Raw genomic sequence first — 17,600 nt, forward strand, 5'->3', positions numbered from 1 at the left:
TCAGAGTTTATAGGTGGTCACAAATCCTTTCCAAAAACTCAGAATCAACAAAAAGATCATTTTCCACTAAAAAGAATTGCAATGTTGGAAAAGATGCAAATTATCTGTCATTTACATAACACTAGTTTTTTTTTTCCTTCCTCGAATGCCTTTATTTTGTCATAGGCATCAAGAACAGTTAAAGAATTTCCCCTGAAGAGAGAGATTTAGTTCATTTAATTTCGAAAAAAAGTCTGAAAGATGGGACAGTGTTGATAACCATGCTTCGTCAACAAGGAGTGATGCAAAATTAGAATTACGTTCATTTAAAAACAATAAAACTTTGTGTCTTAATTGAAATAAGCTTGTTTGTACTTTGCCCCTGGAAATCCAGTGAATTTCAGAATGAAGCAAAAGTTGTACATATTCACTGTCCATTTCATCACAGAATACTGAAAATAACCTGTTATTTAGCAGTCGAGCCTTAATAAAATTAACTAGCTTTACAGCGTTGTATAGCAGTTTTAAATTCTGGTGGCATTCCTTTGGAGACCCCCCCTTTCCCTATGTATAAAACAATATACCAATTCGTATCCGAAGCCACTTCCCTGACCACAGAAACAACCCCTAACTATGCCTGTCTGTAAGGGTGCGAGCTCTATCCAAATAGAAGCCCATGCATTTTTCCCACTGGACCCCTTCGTGTATTATGTAATTATTGAGAGTGTGAAATATTTCTTCTCCAGTTGTTCGGGATGACAAAGTTCTACAAAAAAAACAGAATATCATCATGAATGTTATTATCATGTGCATATCTTACGTAGCACATTAACTGCACATCAGTAGTCTCGTCTATTAGTAATGCATAATCGGGATGCTTCTTAACTCTTTCAATTAACTGAGATTCTGTCACTTGCCATATCATTAATTCTGCGACCTACAGTGCCATTGTAAGAAGAGTCAAATCAGCATCTTTCAGTAACTGGTTGCAAACATAGATTTTACCACATCTTTTATAGCTGGAAGTAGTAAATTTTCCCCAATAGAATGAGGTTCCCCTGTTTTCGCTATGCACAAACTTAAAAGATAGATGCTTTCAGTGCCTTGCTATTAATCGAACCCATGGCCAAAACTACATCTTTCCCATGATTTAATGTCACTAAACATCGCTGAAATTGGCTTTTTTTTTCTATTTTGCTTATTTTTCACATTACAATGTTTAGTTTCTAAGTGTCGGAGTTTCGCAGATTTCGTGCACTTGTTCGACAACACTTCATAACACAAAACACATTGAGGTTTCTGTTCATTTTCATCTCCACACTAAGTAAACCCGGATTCCAAATATGAACTGTTATATTTCCTACTGTATTTTTCTTTGAAGTGCTTGTTTCTTCTACTTTAATAGTATCAGATTTACTCACTGTTACAACACATGTATCACAATTAGGGTTAGCATAACCTGTTTCATTTGCTCTTCTTTTCAAAGTCCTACTTCTAAGTCACTTTTCCATTATTAAAAAACATTTCCAAAAAATATATAAATAATGGGGTTAACTCACAACACATTTTGTCCAAGTATCACTTAGCACTTCTGAAGGTATGCTGAGGCTTGGTTGAAGGAGGAAAACCTTCAGTAATAAAAATCAATAAACAACAAGCAATTGGTTGAAATGTGGATAACACATGCTCACTTCACCCCTCTTATTATTCGTCATTCTGCCACTACAAATTATTGTAGTGCCAGAATGATGAGTAATAAAAGAGGGGTGAAGTAAACAACAATATAGTTTTATTGCTTCTGCCTTTGAACATTCTGACACTATTTTTTTTTCCCATTTGATTTCAATAATTTTTACTTATTCAGTTTTAATTTGTGTGGATAATTCAAAAAATATACAATTGTCTGCCTGCGGACGACCTGTCCCATCGTCGCGGACCACAGGTTGAGAAACATTGGTCTGGAGTATACACTTGGACAATTTTAATATAAAGGTTCTTTTCATTTTAAATGTGATAGATAAGATTCTTGAATAGATTGAGTCTTATATATCAGTAATGGTGTTTGAGATATTTTCTAATTATAACTGCAGCTAATCTGTGCTGTTGCTGCTCTCTTCTTCCACTGGCCTGTCATACCTTTGTATGTCCAATGTCTTTCTGAAATTCCAATTACATCTAAAGCATTTTAGCTCCTCTCCGAGTAGTCTCAGTTTATTAGCTTTATGCAGTGTTCTGTTGTTTACAGTTGAAATGTGAATATGTCTTCTTGAAGATCATAAAGCAAAATTTTCACCTGTCTCCTGTAGTTCTGAGTCAGGCATGTTGGCTCCCACAACAGCAGTAGTATCATTGTTAAGCTTCATAGTAGAAAAAAGAGTCTCATTCAGAGTATTTTAATAATATAGTGATACACCATTTTTCCTACTTTACATATACATACGACATTGATTTAGCTTTGACTATAACCTAACACTGAATAGACCTCATAAATCTATTCTGGTCTGGAGTAATGACCCTTCCCATAATGTATAGAAATATGTACGTCTAAAGGAAGATATCAGAATAATTATGGGATACTAAGGCAATCTAATGTGAAGTCAATGGTCTCTTCTATGTATAGTCTAGATGTGAAGATAGTTCATATGAAAACTCATTATGTTTGGATAAAGGATTATAACAAGAACTTGTTAAATATGATTAGTAGTGTATATTTTATGAGAAACAAAATATTCTAAAATTTGCAAGTAATCTTAAAAATAATTTACATCTTCAAAAAACTTATTTCGTGAATCGATTAAAATTAACCAGTATCTATCAACTGTATTTAATATTTTTAAAACTATTTCTAACTTACTGGAACAATCAGGCCTTGCCAGGTCAAAATATTAGTTTCATCCACATGAATGTCCCTAAATGATCTCATTCCAGATCTCCGAATATCTTGCAATTCCTGAGAAGTGAGGGAAAAAAAAATTTCTGTAAACAGGAACATAAAGGATGGTTCTATTATTGTAGCTCTAACAGAAAAACCTCTCATTATTATCTTTATCTGAAGAAATCTGTAATTTGACAAGATATTTGTCATAAAATTTTCATCCTAACTGATCAACTGAAAATCTTCACAAATCTATATTTGAAGTTTTAAAATCCATTAGCAGACTTAAAATGTTTCCCATTAAGATGTATCTGTAGTCTATATTGGATAACAAATCATTTTAGTTATGATTACTTTGAAATTCAACATTTTTTTTCAAATATTCATCTTCAACTAAATCAGTAGAAAAATTCAGTATGAAGCAGAAACATTTGTTGACATAAATGCAACCAACCGAGAAAAGCCTCACCTTATTTTGTGCAACTGCATACAAAAGGCTTGTTGTTTATAATAGGTACTTTCTTTGGTGTTTTTTAGTCTATATTATGCGGTCTTAAGTATTACATTTTTTTTTTAAATATGAAAAAATAGTAGTTTTGACCATGAATAATAAAAGCAATATTTGGATGTTTTACGATTTATATGCAGATCCAAAATATGCACCCATAGCAATGAATTTTTTAAAACAAGACAAAACTAGAAAAAAAAAAAAAAAAGTAAAAAAAAAAAAAAGATGTAGATGACAAATAGGCAAAATCTTTATATTACACTATGACTGAAATGATTGTATTGGATTCGTTCAAAAAATAAGGATAGGCTAATAAATAAATCTATTCTAATGGCACAATTTCTGAGAAATTTTTCAGCAATAGTTAGCAGTGTATTCATGAAAATATTTTCGAAAGCTGGAAATATTTATGAAGAAACCAGATGTGAACTACTCCCAAAAATGCTTAAAAATTCCCTTTCCTGGATCATAATTTATCATCACAAATGCTTTTGATTATTAAATCCATAATTATTCTTTATGAGGGTTGTCTGAAAAGTTCTCGGCCTCAACCATAGATGGCAACACTATCGGCAAGATTGACTTTTTTTTTTACATCTGTCATAAGCATCCATGTGAAATTGCAAGTCATTCTATCAAGCAATTTGTTTTATACAGCTGTCTGAAGCAAAAAAGTTTTGTCCATATCCCTTGAAATGGATAAAATTGAGTATTCGTGCAGTTATAAAATTCTTTGTAAAAGAAGGTTTAACACAAAAAGAAATTCATTCAAAGTTAATAAAAGTTTATGGGCACTCTTCTCCTTTGTTTTCGACAATTAAGAAATGGGTGCCGAGTTTAAACATGGCTGTACCAGCCTTGAATATGATCTAATGTGAAGGACATCCAAAAGGTGTAACAACACCAGAAATCATTGATCAAGTGCACAATATGGTATTGGATGACCGGCGAGTCAAAGTGCGTGAAATTGCTGAGACTGTAGGCATTTCAAAAGAACGTGTAGGATATATTTTGAATGAAGAATTGCAAATGAAAAAGCTTTGTGCAAGATGTGTAATGCTTGCTCACAGCAGATCAAAAATGCACTCGCATGAAAATCTCTGAACAGTGCTTGGAGCGTTTTAACAATAAAACTGATTTTGTGCATCGATTTATTACTATGGATGAGACTGGATTCACCATTAAAAATCAGAATCCAAACAGCAGTGAAAACAGTGGACAGAAGCTGGGTTGTGCCAAAGAAGACAAAATCGGTTCCATCAGCGGGAAAGGTCATGGCATCAATGTTTCGGGATGCTGAAGGCATTGTTTATTAATTATCTTGAAAAGGGTAAAACAATAACTGGGGAATATTATTCCAATCTTTTAACCAGACGAGACAAAAAAAGAAAAAAATAATTTTCATCAGGACAATGCACCTACCCACAAAGGTGTTTTGGCAATGGAAAAATTAAGGAATCTGCACTATGATCTGTAGGAACATCAACCTCCCTCTGATTTCTGTCTCTTCCCAAAACTAAAACTCTTCCTCACTGGTCGGAGTTTTTCTTTGAATCAAGAGGTGATTGCAGCTGTAGAGGGGTATTTTGCAGATCTTAGTGAGAACCACTACAGGGATCAAATAATGGCGGTGGAGCATCGCTGGAATACATGTATGTCTTAAAGGAGAAAATAATTTTGAAATTATAAACTAGTTTTTTCATTGTTAGGCTGAGAACTTTTCAGACCACCCTCGTATATTTTACAATTTAAAACAAAGTTCAATATAGACAGAAATAGGGGATATTAAACATCCCTCCTTATTTCATAGCGGAAGGAAAAAATTTTAAGGTTTCATTTGCCTGACAGCTGTTGATTCTAATCAGAGACCAGGCTTCATATTGCTCAAGTTCAAAAACCTAAAGAGCTACAAAACAGAAATAAAACAAAAGATCCATCCTTATTTCATAGTCAAAGGAAAAAATTTAGTTTCAAAGTTTGGCATAACTGAGATGCTGAAATGGAATATCTTATGGAGCCATCCATATTTTATAACCAAATGTAGAAATAAGTAACAGTTTCAAAAATTTACCAGAGAATGAGAACGTAACCTTTATTAAGTTCTCTAGTAAATTTCGAAACCTATGAGAATACAATCCTGGGCATCGGAGTTGTCTTAATCTGCACTACTTAAACTATCCAAGTTCTTATTATGACCTTTTTTCTTGAAGACTAGTATTAATAAATTAAAGACTTAATTCAGTATGTCAAGTAAATAATTGTTTAATGTCCAAGTAGTTTCACTGACTAATATCTGTCAGCATTTTCAGGGATACACTGGTAAGCAATGGAAAGTAACAAAAACTAGGAAACTAACAGACAATTCTAAAAATTATATAAAATTATCACTGTGCGTGATACAATACATGTGTCGCTAGTACAACATTTTATTTGTTAAGCTATTTATTGCAATTTTCACGAAAGTTCATTTCTTATTGGTTGAATGATCTGATTAGAGTTTTCCATATATCTAGTAGGATTAGGCCTAGATTCTTATTTAAGTTACCTGTTGAACGGGCGACTGTAGCAGCTTCTTTTAATGTTCTGGAATGGTAGTTCTCTTCTATGTAGGGCATATGACTCATATCCCATTCAATATTATGGCTGGTAGAGGCAAAGTGGAAAGAAAGGCCTGATATATCTTGTCTGTTATTCCTTACATAACCTATGCGTTCTTTCTTTCTTGTTTCAAAACTTCTAGATGTCTGTCCGATGTAATTGATGCCGCATGAACAGGGTATGCTGTAAATTCCAGAGTATTTGTAGAAAGGATGGCTATTTTTAGGGGTTCTTATAAACTTTTGAATGGTCTCAAAAGGTTTGAAGGTTAATCTGATATTGTATGGTTTTAGAAGAGCTAATTTTTTGGATATGGTACTAACAAATGGAATTGTTATAGAGCTGATGTATTGGGTTTCATCTTGTCGTCTTTGTGGTATGTCATTAAAGAGAATTTTGTTGATGAGTCTTGTAGGGTAGCAATTTAGGGATAGATCTCTGGATGTTTTCATTAATTCTTCTTGTAAGTTGCCAGGGTACACTGTATAGCTCTTTTTTTTAAGCATATGGATAATGCTGAGTTTCTGGGATATGTGGTGAGACGAGTCGAAATAGAAGTCAGTGAAACTAGTTGGACATTAAACAATTATTTACTTGACTAACATACCGAATTAAGTCTTTAATTTATTATCAAATTCTTATCTACCTACCAACATATATAGCTATTAAATATGGATTGATCTGTTTATTTTACGATGCCAAAACAAAACGTTTTAAGCCCTTCTTTGATACACAGCTATGATTAAGGATTGTTATTAATTTTTATGGCTATTTTGCCTATTTTATAAGGATTGTTATTTTTATTTTCACATTTTCATATGGTTATATGTTAAATAATAATATATTACACACATTTTTTAATATTTCTGCATTCTTCAATTTGACCCAAAGCATATTAAATTAAACTTTATAAACAACCTTTTTTAAACAATCCCCCCCCCCCCCACACACACACACAAAAAAAAAAAAAAAATTGTTTCTAAAATTTAATTCAGTATGCTTCAGCCACATTTCAAACAGAATATTCGGTACTTTGGCAAAATTATTGTAAACATTTCCTGTCTGTATCAACCAATTTCACTAGATAGTCAATATCCACTTGGCACATTTGGATCATTATCTTCTTATGTGAAATACCTTCAAATGATTTATAAAAACCAAAATATCACATCAGACATCAACTTAGTCTATTTTCACTTAATATTTCAGAAAAAGTAAGCAACTTGTCATAACTTGAACTTCTTTTATCATAACATTAAAAATATGATAGAACATAGCAACCAAGCTGAGTGAGTCACTGCTGAGTGAGTTGAATGTGCCAAATATTTGCTTGGTGTGTCAGATGTATTCATCAAAAATTAAAGATTTGCGAAAGAAAAATGAGACTGGCAATTGAATTTGCAGAAAATATTTTGAGAATAAGTGCCAGTTGTGTAGAGAGAGTAAAACACATGATAGTGGAGTAGAGAATATCAAAAGAAGTTGAAAAAAATGTTAGCATCAATGATGATGTAAGTGCAGTGGCAGAAGGATCAGGAGAATGAAGAGGACCTAGTCAATAGCACTCTTACATGGGGGGTCTCTTCACAAGACAAAGCACGAGGCAAAGAATGAAGAAACATTGGGAGATTGCTACAGTGAGAAAAAAAAACAACTGAGGTAACAAGAGTATATGAACAAACAGAAGAAAGGATAAAGAGAAAAAAAAAATTATGACAATTCTATTATGCAAATATGAATAGATTTTGCTTCCCCTGGTGCAAAAATTAATATTAGTGAGCTGACAGGATTCAAGAAAGTGAAAGGCTTGATTATTCTGGCTGACACTAATGACTTAAAATGGTGAAAAATATTGTATGAGAGATATGAAAGAGCTACTTACATTAAAAAGGGAAGAACAAGAGAGTGAAGGAAGGCTGTAAAGTCTTCTGTCATGCTATGACAGAGGCAAAATAAAGGTAACAATCACAAATGAACCAATGTCAGGTTGTGCAGAAGTAATGGTGCAGAGTTTGTAGACTATGGAGTGAATCTGACAGAAGGGCTTAATGACAAATGGAATCTAGTCTCTCCAGTGATAAAATTGAATAAGATTGTCAATATAAGGTGTTGGCATACCTTGAATAGTTTAGGTCTACTGCAACATATCTTCTGACTCAGGTTGCCTGTGCAATAGCAATTACATGCTATATACAATTCTACAAGTGATTTCTATCAAGGATCACTATCTTGGACAGGTATAATTCCTAATTAATTTTTCCATTACTTTGTCTATAACACTGAGAAGACTCAGTGGTGTGTGTGTGTTTTATTACTCCCACATATCAAAGGCAGAAGAGCCAATAGCAAATAAATGGCGTGTGTGTGTGGGGGGGGGCTATATATAGCTCAGTTGGTATAGACAAAGCCCTTTGATCGGATAGACCTGGGTTCGATTCCCACCCATGACGTGAGAAACCTTTATCTGGTCTCTTTTGACTAAAGGTGAGTAAACCGGTCTTATATGAAGAACTAGGATTTTTCATCCTTCAAAACAGGCAAACTGGTCCCATGAACACACACACGGCCATAGTCAAATACTTACAGCAAAGAAGGCAACGGGAAACCACCTTACATCATGATCTCCCTAGTAATCAGCTGCAACCCTCTCAAAGAGAAGTCACAGAATTAGGATTATGTCATTAGGTAAATTTCCTATCTCAATATTCTCTTCTAGCTGACCACTATTCAGATATGCACTTGCAAATCGCTTATTAAATTCAAAATGGTTTTAAAATCTAGAACGCTTTTCAGATTAATCTTATCATTTTTGGCTATAAATCAAATTGTTATACAATCTTTGACAATGTATTTAATGCTAGTTGCTACTTACACCTATCGAAACTTGACAGTAATTTATCAGCTCAATTCTGAAATTTTTCTCAATGTATTTAAGAACTATTCATCAGCTGACTCAAAGTTTATTATGAAATAGACTTCGATGCTAAATTATGAGAGATGCCTTCTGTTCTCCATTTTGCATCACTTCCATTACATAATGTCCCACTTAACTCCTTAATTGTCTTATCATACATTCATTTGATTATGCTGCTGCATGTAATATCTATATAATATACAGAAGTATATTAGGGAAAAAAGGTCATGCAGATGGATGTGCAGGGGAGGAAGTGGCACGGGTGGCCAAAGAAGAGATGGAGGACCTGAGGATGAAGAACTTAGATGTAGTTACAACCCAAGATCAAGAGGATGTGAAGGACTCATTAAAAACAGCAACCCTACCTAAGTGAGATAAGCTGCAGAAGATACAGAAAAAGTATACTCATTTGAAATTTAGAATCTGAAATTTGATACTATACTATCAAGACCTCTGTGAAATTACAAAATTCACTGGGAGGGAGGGTTCACTCTCGCTGGCTCACAATACATATCATACCTTAAACATATTTAGCACTGATGTCCCACTATCTTAAACCCATGCTGAACTGAGGAAAAATTCATATTCTTAATTGAATTTTGCATTCTATCACTAACAAGCCTCTCCAACATCTTTACTACACACCTAATATATGAACAGGACTCATACACCTCTTCTCTCCTCCCATTCTTCAGGATCTGTTCCTGCTATCAGAACCCAAACCTTACTCAACAAATACAATGTTAGCACCTTTGCACATTCTCTTAATATACATAAGATGCCTTTGTCCCACAGCTTCATTAATATTTAAGCTTACTTAAAATTTGGAACAGTTCACAATGCTAACAGCCACCAGTCCCTCCTCCTTCAAGTGTATATTCAACACTACTCCTCCCTCCAACATGAGATATACTAACAGATACTCACTGAGCATTTTCTACTCTATCTTTAGCAGATGTCATCCAAGTACCATTCTTTCTTTTTAACCATAAAACAGCATAAAGACTGGCTGAGGCAAAGCAAAATTCTTGAGAATTTGGCCACTCTTTTATTGTAGTTATCATCTTCTCAGCATGCAACTTCTAAATTCGGGGATTTAATCCAATTATGTCATCATGGTTAAGAGTATGACATGTTCATGGAAACAGCATGTGATAGAGCATTTTTTGAAATGACAAAAGATAAAAGGAGGTAGAGTATTACTGATGATTTCAGAACAGTTTTGTTCTCTCAATATGGAACTTGAAGCAGTAATATTAACGGCTATGAAGCCATTTGGTGTGAGGCCAAGGTAAGCACAAATTTTAGTGAGATATTGCTATAGGCCAGGGAATGCAGGAGATGATTCTGAATGTTAAAACAGATAAGACTGGTGAGCAAAAAGAGAGTGAAAATTAGTGACTAACTATGGAAGCATTAACTGAAAGCAAGAAATATGTGTAAGGAGACTGAATTTCATATCCCTCAAGGACAATGATCTTATAATTGTCATGCAGTTGAAGCAACATGAGAGATGCAAATGTTAAATTTAATAATATCTCATACAGTGATAATAGATGTCACCACAATGCTACCAGTTGGGGATTTGGAGAGAGCGATTATTTGGTTTTGACATGGGGAGTGGCTAGAACAAGCGATGGAAAATACTAGTGGTGGTGGTGAGCAGTAGATGGCGTTGATGTAGATGATGGAGAGTAAGAGCTGTAGATAAAGCCCTCCTTCAATGAGCGTTCGGAATCCTTGGAGATGTCATGAAATAATAATATGAAATGAACATGGAACAAGCAATATGTGGAATTACAAAGCTGAGGAGTTGGAAGGGAGAGAAAGCCACTAGTGCCTGGAACTTGATCCAGAATCAGTTACTTATGGCAATGTTCTTAACTGATAACAGGATTCTTCATTTGACAAAGCTATGAATAGGATTTGTGAAGAGAGGAAAAGGATAGGATCGGAAATTTGATAGGAAAGTGAAGAGAGGAAGTCATTTAGCTATGACATCTAGTGAACAATCCAGTAACCCCCCTAGAAATGTTACTGGATTTCCACAGGTAGTGATTGCTAGATCAGCAGGATCGAGAGTGGTGAGCTATATATAGATCACCCAGAATCTATATATTGCTCTGCCTCAAAGTAGTGAATAACTTTGGCTGTTGAACTTTTCAGTTATTTTTGAGAGAACTGAAGTAAGCACTTAAGTTGGGTGCTATTTGGTGATTGTTTGTTACAATTTTTTTTTTTTTTTTTCATGTCTAAGTTTCTGGAACAGAAAACTATACAGACACTGGAATGCAAATAAATAATTTTATAGCTAAAATTAATTATTTACAGCCGACATTTCACTAGCTTAAATTAGCATTATCAAAGGCAGTTTAACACCACACTCAGTGAAGACACAAACTAATATGACCTAGATAACAAGGGAAGTCATGTGATGTAGGGTTCTTAGACAGTAGTGTGCCAAAATCTATTTAAAACCATACTGTCCATTCTGGTAGTTAATTTTTTTTTTTTTTTTTTAGAATTTGTACTGTTTCCAGGAACAGTGATTTAAACTGGGATTTGTAAACTATCCTGGCTTTCTCCAACTTATGAAGTGTATTTCTCTGAGGTACATTGACATAGTCCACTTTTTTTTGCTCCTCATTCTGGATGTATTTTTTAACCTTTTCTAACCAAAATAGTTTGTCCTGTCTTCTGCTTAGAACAGACAAGATGAAAGTGCCTCTGATAATCCTAGCTTAAATGTTGGCTGTAAATAATTTTAGCTAGCTAATTATGTATTTGCATTCAATGTCTATATAGTTTTCTATTCCAGAAACTTTGACATGAATAATAGCAACCAATAGCTACAGAAATTTAAACATGGAAATTCATCTTTTTTTTTTTTTTTTTTTTTTTTTTTGAAAGAGACTGAATTTAGGCTTGCTTCCATGCACTAGTTGAATAAGAAAAATTAAAAAAAATATATGGGATTAATTTCAGAAGCAAGTTTTTAGCAATGTAGGAGGGATATTATTAGAACCAGATGACTTACTGGTGTGTACTATTTAGTATTCTTCTGATAAAATCTAAGGGAGGATGCAGTTAGCAATTTTTTGGTCAAGTAGTGAATATTTTGCTGTGGTCATCAGTATAAATCAGGAGAAATGAAAAAGCTGATCCGTAGGTCAGTATTTTCTTGAAGTGATGTTACAAAATCATTAAATTTGTATAAAAAAACTTTCTATAGTAAGGAATAAAAACATTTATTTATACATCAGTTTAATTCTTCATTTAGTAGATGTAAAGGCTATATAAATTTCGAAGAAGTAGGTGTGATTTTAACAGTTTAACTTAACTTCGCATTCTTAACATGAGGAATCTGTACTCAAGATATCAACACTTGAATTCTGTTTCTTGTTCGAGAAGGATAAAAATAAATGAAATCTAACAGGCCCTCCTAGCTAATCTCACCTACCTTTTGGACTCGGGCCATGGAAAGATTTGGGGAAACTTGTTATTGCTCTTGATTTTCTAAAGGCATTTGAATGTGTCTGGCAATGAAGCCTCCTGAACTAACTACCATCTTAAGGCCTTCCATATACACTGTGATTGGATTGTCAGCTTCCTCACTGGTCATTCATTGTGTCAAGATAGATGACTTCCATCAGATTTTCACATCAATGCTAGAGTGCTGCAGGGTGCTGTACTCTCACCCACATTCTTCCTCCTTTACATCAATGACCTCCTTTCTCTGACTTTAAATCCTATTCACAGTTTTGTCGATGACAGTACTATTCATTCCTCTTCATCATTTGATAAACCCTGCAGTATCCTCATGTTAGATGCCTCAAGATCTTTATAACTAGTGACTTGAACACTGATCTCAACATCATGAAATGGGATGAAGACAATTTTCCCAGCAGGAATAGATATCAATACTTGCAGTTGGTTGAAATTTGGCTAGAAATGCTCAAATATGGAGGCATAAAACGTTTTACAGTGGCTGCATTGCATAATTCAAAAGGCCTGAATTCCAGATAATTGGAGCAGAGGTCTCATAATAAAATCTTTAAAAGTGAAATAAAACTGAATGCAAGAATTAGACATACTTTCCTGCTGAGTGTTCCTGATAAGATTTATGCAAGTATACTTGAGAAACAACTAAGAAAAATTGTGGAAAGAAAGCTTGGTGAAGGACAAGTTAGATCCAGGCCAAATAGAGGTTGTCAGGATCAGATTTTCACGTTAAGAAAAATAGTTGAGAAACCTTGGGAATATAAGAATTTGAATTTAAGTTTTGTTATTCTGGAAAAGACATATGACAAGGTGCCAAGAGGAAAGCTCTTCAGAATGCTACAGTTATATGGTGTAAATGGGAGATTATACCAATCAATACCATAGTCTCTATGGTATTGATCGATATAAATAGATTGATTGATATTGATTGAGATAAAGCAGCGTGCCAAAATCTATTTAAAACCATACTGTCCATTCTGTTAGTTAATTGGTTTTTTTTTAGAACTTGTGCTGTTTCCAGGAACAGTGATTTAAACTGGGATTTGTAAACTATCCTGGCTTACTCCAACTTATGAAGTGTCTTTCTCTGAGGTACGTTGACATAAGCCAGCAATTAGACTTTGAAGGAGGCACAGGGAAATGGTTTGAGGTAAAATCAGGTGTATGACAAGGGTACACATTATCCCCCCCTTGTTATTCATTATCTATATGGATCATATTATGAAGGAAAGCAGTATTAAATTTGATATCAAAATTGGAGATATTAATCATAGCTCTTTATGCAGACGATACTTCTGAATAAATCCAGTATAAGTCTGCAGGATTCCCTGACTAAATTGAATAACTGTTATAATAAATAATAAAGTATGAAAATCAGCTATAAAAATACAAAGACAACAAAAATAAGCAGAAACATTGAAAACAGGCTACAATTTTCCCATTATCACTTGCCCATAAGTGGTACTATAGTGTTAGAATGCACTTGTGCCCTTTCATGTGTGAGATCAACATAAAGAAACCACTAGGAATAACTAGCTCCACTTCACTTTTTGTCTGTAAGCAATCGATCTATTGAGTAGATCGAAGCTACTTGTACTAATGATAGCATACATGCTTTTAATGCTTTCTCTCTCACGCACACACACCAATCAGCATGTAAACTATATTTTCTACATTATCTCTGTCATCTTCAGCCATAAAAATGCAGACAGATGCCTTGTCACAGACTATGCATAGGGAATCAAATTGCTCTCTTCACATTTTGTTGAAAAATTATATTATGAATTTTTTGGGTGTGTGGCTCTCACCTAGCACATCCAGAGCATCATATTAGAGGCTTAATGGATTTTTTTTTACAACACTCGGAAAGGATTAAAACAGAATTTAATACTTCCTATATTTTGTCTCAGTCACTGAGACATCTTCAGGGATTACAAAGAAACTAATGTAACATAAACACAAATAACAAACAATACTAAGTCCAACCACGTGGGTGACACTAAAGTCCTAACTAGGTGGAGCGCCCTCTAAGGGCGGTTCTAGTTGGTCTGGAATGTAGGGGTGGGACCCCTGGTGATAAGTGTTTCCCAAATCTTAGGAAGCTTAATGCAACCGTATTTATCAAGATTTGGTTGATTTCTGAGAGCTGCTGCTGATTCTAAGAATAGTCTCTCTTTTTTGAATTTGCTGTGGTGGAGCATGGTGGATTTTTTCCATGAGATCCTGTGGGTTGTATCCAAGACATGGTCAGCAAGGCCTGACTGACCATAGTCATGGTTGCAGATGTATGACCATGGATGTAGGGTATGGTGATAGCATTTCTAAACTCTGACGAGAAGACTGGGGAATTGGGGGAGGAACTGATTATTTTTTTGATACTGTGATTGCCGTAGCCATTGGAGAGGAAAGTGTCGTGTATGTGGTCAAATTCTGTAGTAAGGACAGTTCCACTGGAACAAAGATGGGCTCTCTTGGTAAGAGTTTTAATAATGCCATATTGTTGAGCAGGGTGGTGGTGGGAGAGTTTGTGAATGTATCTGCCTGTGTGCATGGGTTTTCTATATACAGTGAAGGAAAGTGTACCATTAGGAAGGCATATAACTAAGGTGTGCAGGAAGGGTAAACAGTTGTTCCATGGTAAATTGGATTCTTGGATGTAGGCTATTGAGGTGACTGAGAAAGGAGTCTAATGTGTCTGGGCCATGAGGCCAAATAGAGAACACATCATCATCATATCTTAGCCAGATAGAAGGTTTGAGAGGAGGCTGCATCTATGGCTCATTTTTCACAATCATCCATATAAAAATTGGCAAGATGGCAGTTCCCTCTATCTGCTTGTAGATTTTGTTCTTCCAAGAAAAATACCCAGAATTGATGGCAAAGGAAAAGCGATCTAATATGTCAGAAGGAAAAACGTTTTCTAAGAGTGTTAAGGTATCAATTAAGGGGATATTGGTAAACAATGAGGAGAAGTCAAAGCTTACCAATATGTCTGTGTTATTTAAGGTTAAATTTTCTATGAAGGTTGTAAAATGGGTAGAGTTTTTTTATATAGGATGTGGAAAGTCCAGTGAGGGAGGTCAGAGAGTTGGCCAGTTGTTCTGACAGTTTGCAGCAAGGTGCATTAGTGGTATCTACTATAGGTCTTAGTGGGGAATTGGGTTTGTGGATTTTTTGGTAAACCGTATATTGGGGGGAGGGGGGGCACAAAGGCATGAATTTTTTCGTGATGTCCGGGGCCAGGACGATACTTTTTTAAGTTTTTAATTTTTTATCTTGTAAATTACTAATTATATGAAGAGCCAAAGGCTTCAATTCGTTAAGACACCTTCTTGGCAATTCTCATAGAAGTTCTGTTTGCTACAAACTTGGTATTAACTAGGTCTACCTACTCACTGATGCTGAATAAAGGTTGAAACCAGTCTGGGTAGTGACCTTTTCTCATAATGTAGAACAGTAATACAGCTCCTAGGAGCTAAGTTCACATTATGGGTAAATACCAAGAATAGTGATTGGAGGTTGCTCCGCCCTTTCTATGAGTTGCCTAAGTTTGCACTACCAAATGGGTCAGGTGCTGCACTATCCAGGTATTAGCTTTTATTAAGAAGTATTTATTCCAAAAAGAAATCATTTTTGGCATAAATACTTCAGCCTGTAAAAGAAATGTCAGTTTTACTGTGTTAGGATATCTGAACAACAGAAAACGAAATAAGACATTCTTGCTTGAGGCAATTTAGTGCGACTTCTAAGAAACTTTCTGTCTTGTGTTTCTCAAAAGAGTAATCTAAGACTTTTAGTTTTTCCTCTAGGTAAGAGGATTATTGTCTAGCATTTCTAAGACATATTTAAGAAATAGCAATCAGCAGAAATAGAAGTAGTAATATTTAGATTTTTTAAAAAAAAAAAGAAACAGAAATAACACAATTGAAATTCCTTTGTGTGATATACAGTTTTACATGTTGAAAATACAGCATAGTCTACAGTACAGAATACAGAATTAGAAGCTTCGATATACAATTATATTATTGCTTTATTTCTTTTGTCAAAACGGTAAACTGAAATAAGAGATTTTGAATACTATCTGAAAGCTTTTAAAGCTATAGAAATTTAAAGTAGTTATGCAACTCAGTTCCAGGACAGGAGGGGGATTGCAGTAAAAAATCCTAAAAATGAGCATAAATTTTTAATCATTCCATACAAGATATCCTTCCTATTATATTTTCAACATATCTACAGTGGTTAAGCACTGGATATTAAGTAATGTGAATCCTACAAATAAAAAAAAACAAAACCCTCTGTTGCAATTTTCAGCAAAAGAAGAAGGCGAAGAGTCGCTGATAAAATACCATTAGGTATAAATTTTTGATACTAAAAAAGATACAATATAGGAAACCAAGTAATGCAGTTTATAATCATTTCTTGTTCATAAAAAACACAATCGTTCCTGAAATTGAAATGTGACAATCCATATAAAGGTATTTTGCAAAGAAAGAAAGCAAAATGTCATATTTATTTCACTAAATGTTATTTAAAAATATAAATATTTGACAAAATATTTTTAAACATAAACAAACATTTGAAAGTTCACAAAAAAGAATCTATATTGTCAGTAAAGTGGAGGAAATTAACTATTAACTATTACTAAAGTATATTCATTGCAAAGGCTGATCTATGGTCATTTCAGGATTGATTATTTATTTTGGCAGATGTGAAACTTCTATTTTTGGAAAGAGACAAGAAATAAATTGCGCAGAAAAAAAAAAAAAACGATCAAATAACCTAGTATAGTGAAGAAAATTCCAAGTAACAGAGTACACGTAAAGACGAGCGACACAAAAGTTGCTCGACCACAGTTAATCCGCTAATGGCTCTCAAATTGCCGTTAGGGATTAACAGCGGTGGAGGGTAAATACTTGATAAAAGATAAAATGCTGATGAAGTTTTGATCCATGAAAAAGTCAGGAGTAGTCTTGCTATTTCATCCACCTTGGCGGGTAGGAGGGTTAACGTAAATAAATTTTAATCTTGTGTTTTGTGGGGGACATGTTCTAGCGGGGTGTAGGTCAAGCAATCTCAGAGGATAATTCCCATTTTCCGATTGTATTCCATGGTATTAAGAATGACTCTGGCATTACTCTTATCTACTCTGGCAATGACGATACTTTTCTCTTTCAGCAATTTCATGAGAGCAGTGCGTTGGGCGGAAGATAAATTACTTTTTGGAG

At 34.4% G+C, this 17,600-nt stretch overlaps 1 protein-coding gene across 2 annotated transcripts in view; it reads right to left on the reverse strand.

Moving 5' to 3' along the window:
* Window positions 1-17,600, reverse strand: part of Ubc10 (ubiquitin conjugating enzyme 10) — a 114,175-nt gene that overhangs the window by 70,328 nt on the left and 26,247 nt on the right. For both annotated transcript variants that reach the window (XM_090390459.1, XM_090390454.1), the window contains exon 2: window positions 2,834-2,929. In XM_090390459.1, the coding sequence (XP_090246585.1) occupies window positions 2,834-2,929 (96 nt within the window). The remainder of the gene's footprint in view (window positions 1-2,833; window positions 2,930-17,600) is intronic.

This window comes from Typopeltis vanoorti, chromosome 1 (assembly GCF_054136105.1).
Source record: "Typopeltis vanoorti isolate ZY-2024b chromosome 1, IOZ_Tvanoo_1.0, whole genome shotgun sequence".
In the NCBI taxonomy this organism is placed as follows: Eukaryota; Metazoa; Arthropoda; class Arachnida; order Uropygi; family Thelyphonidae; genus Typopeltis; species Typopeltis vanoorti.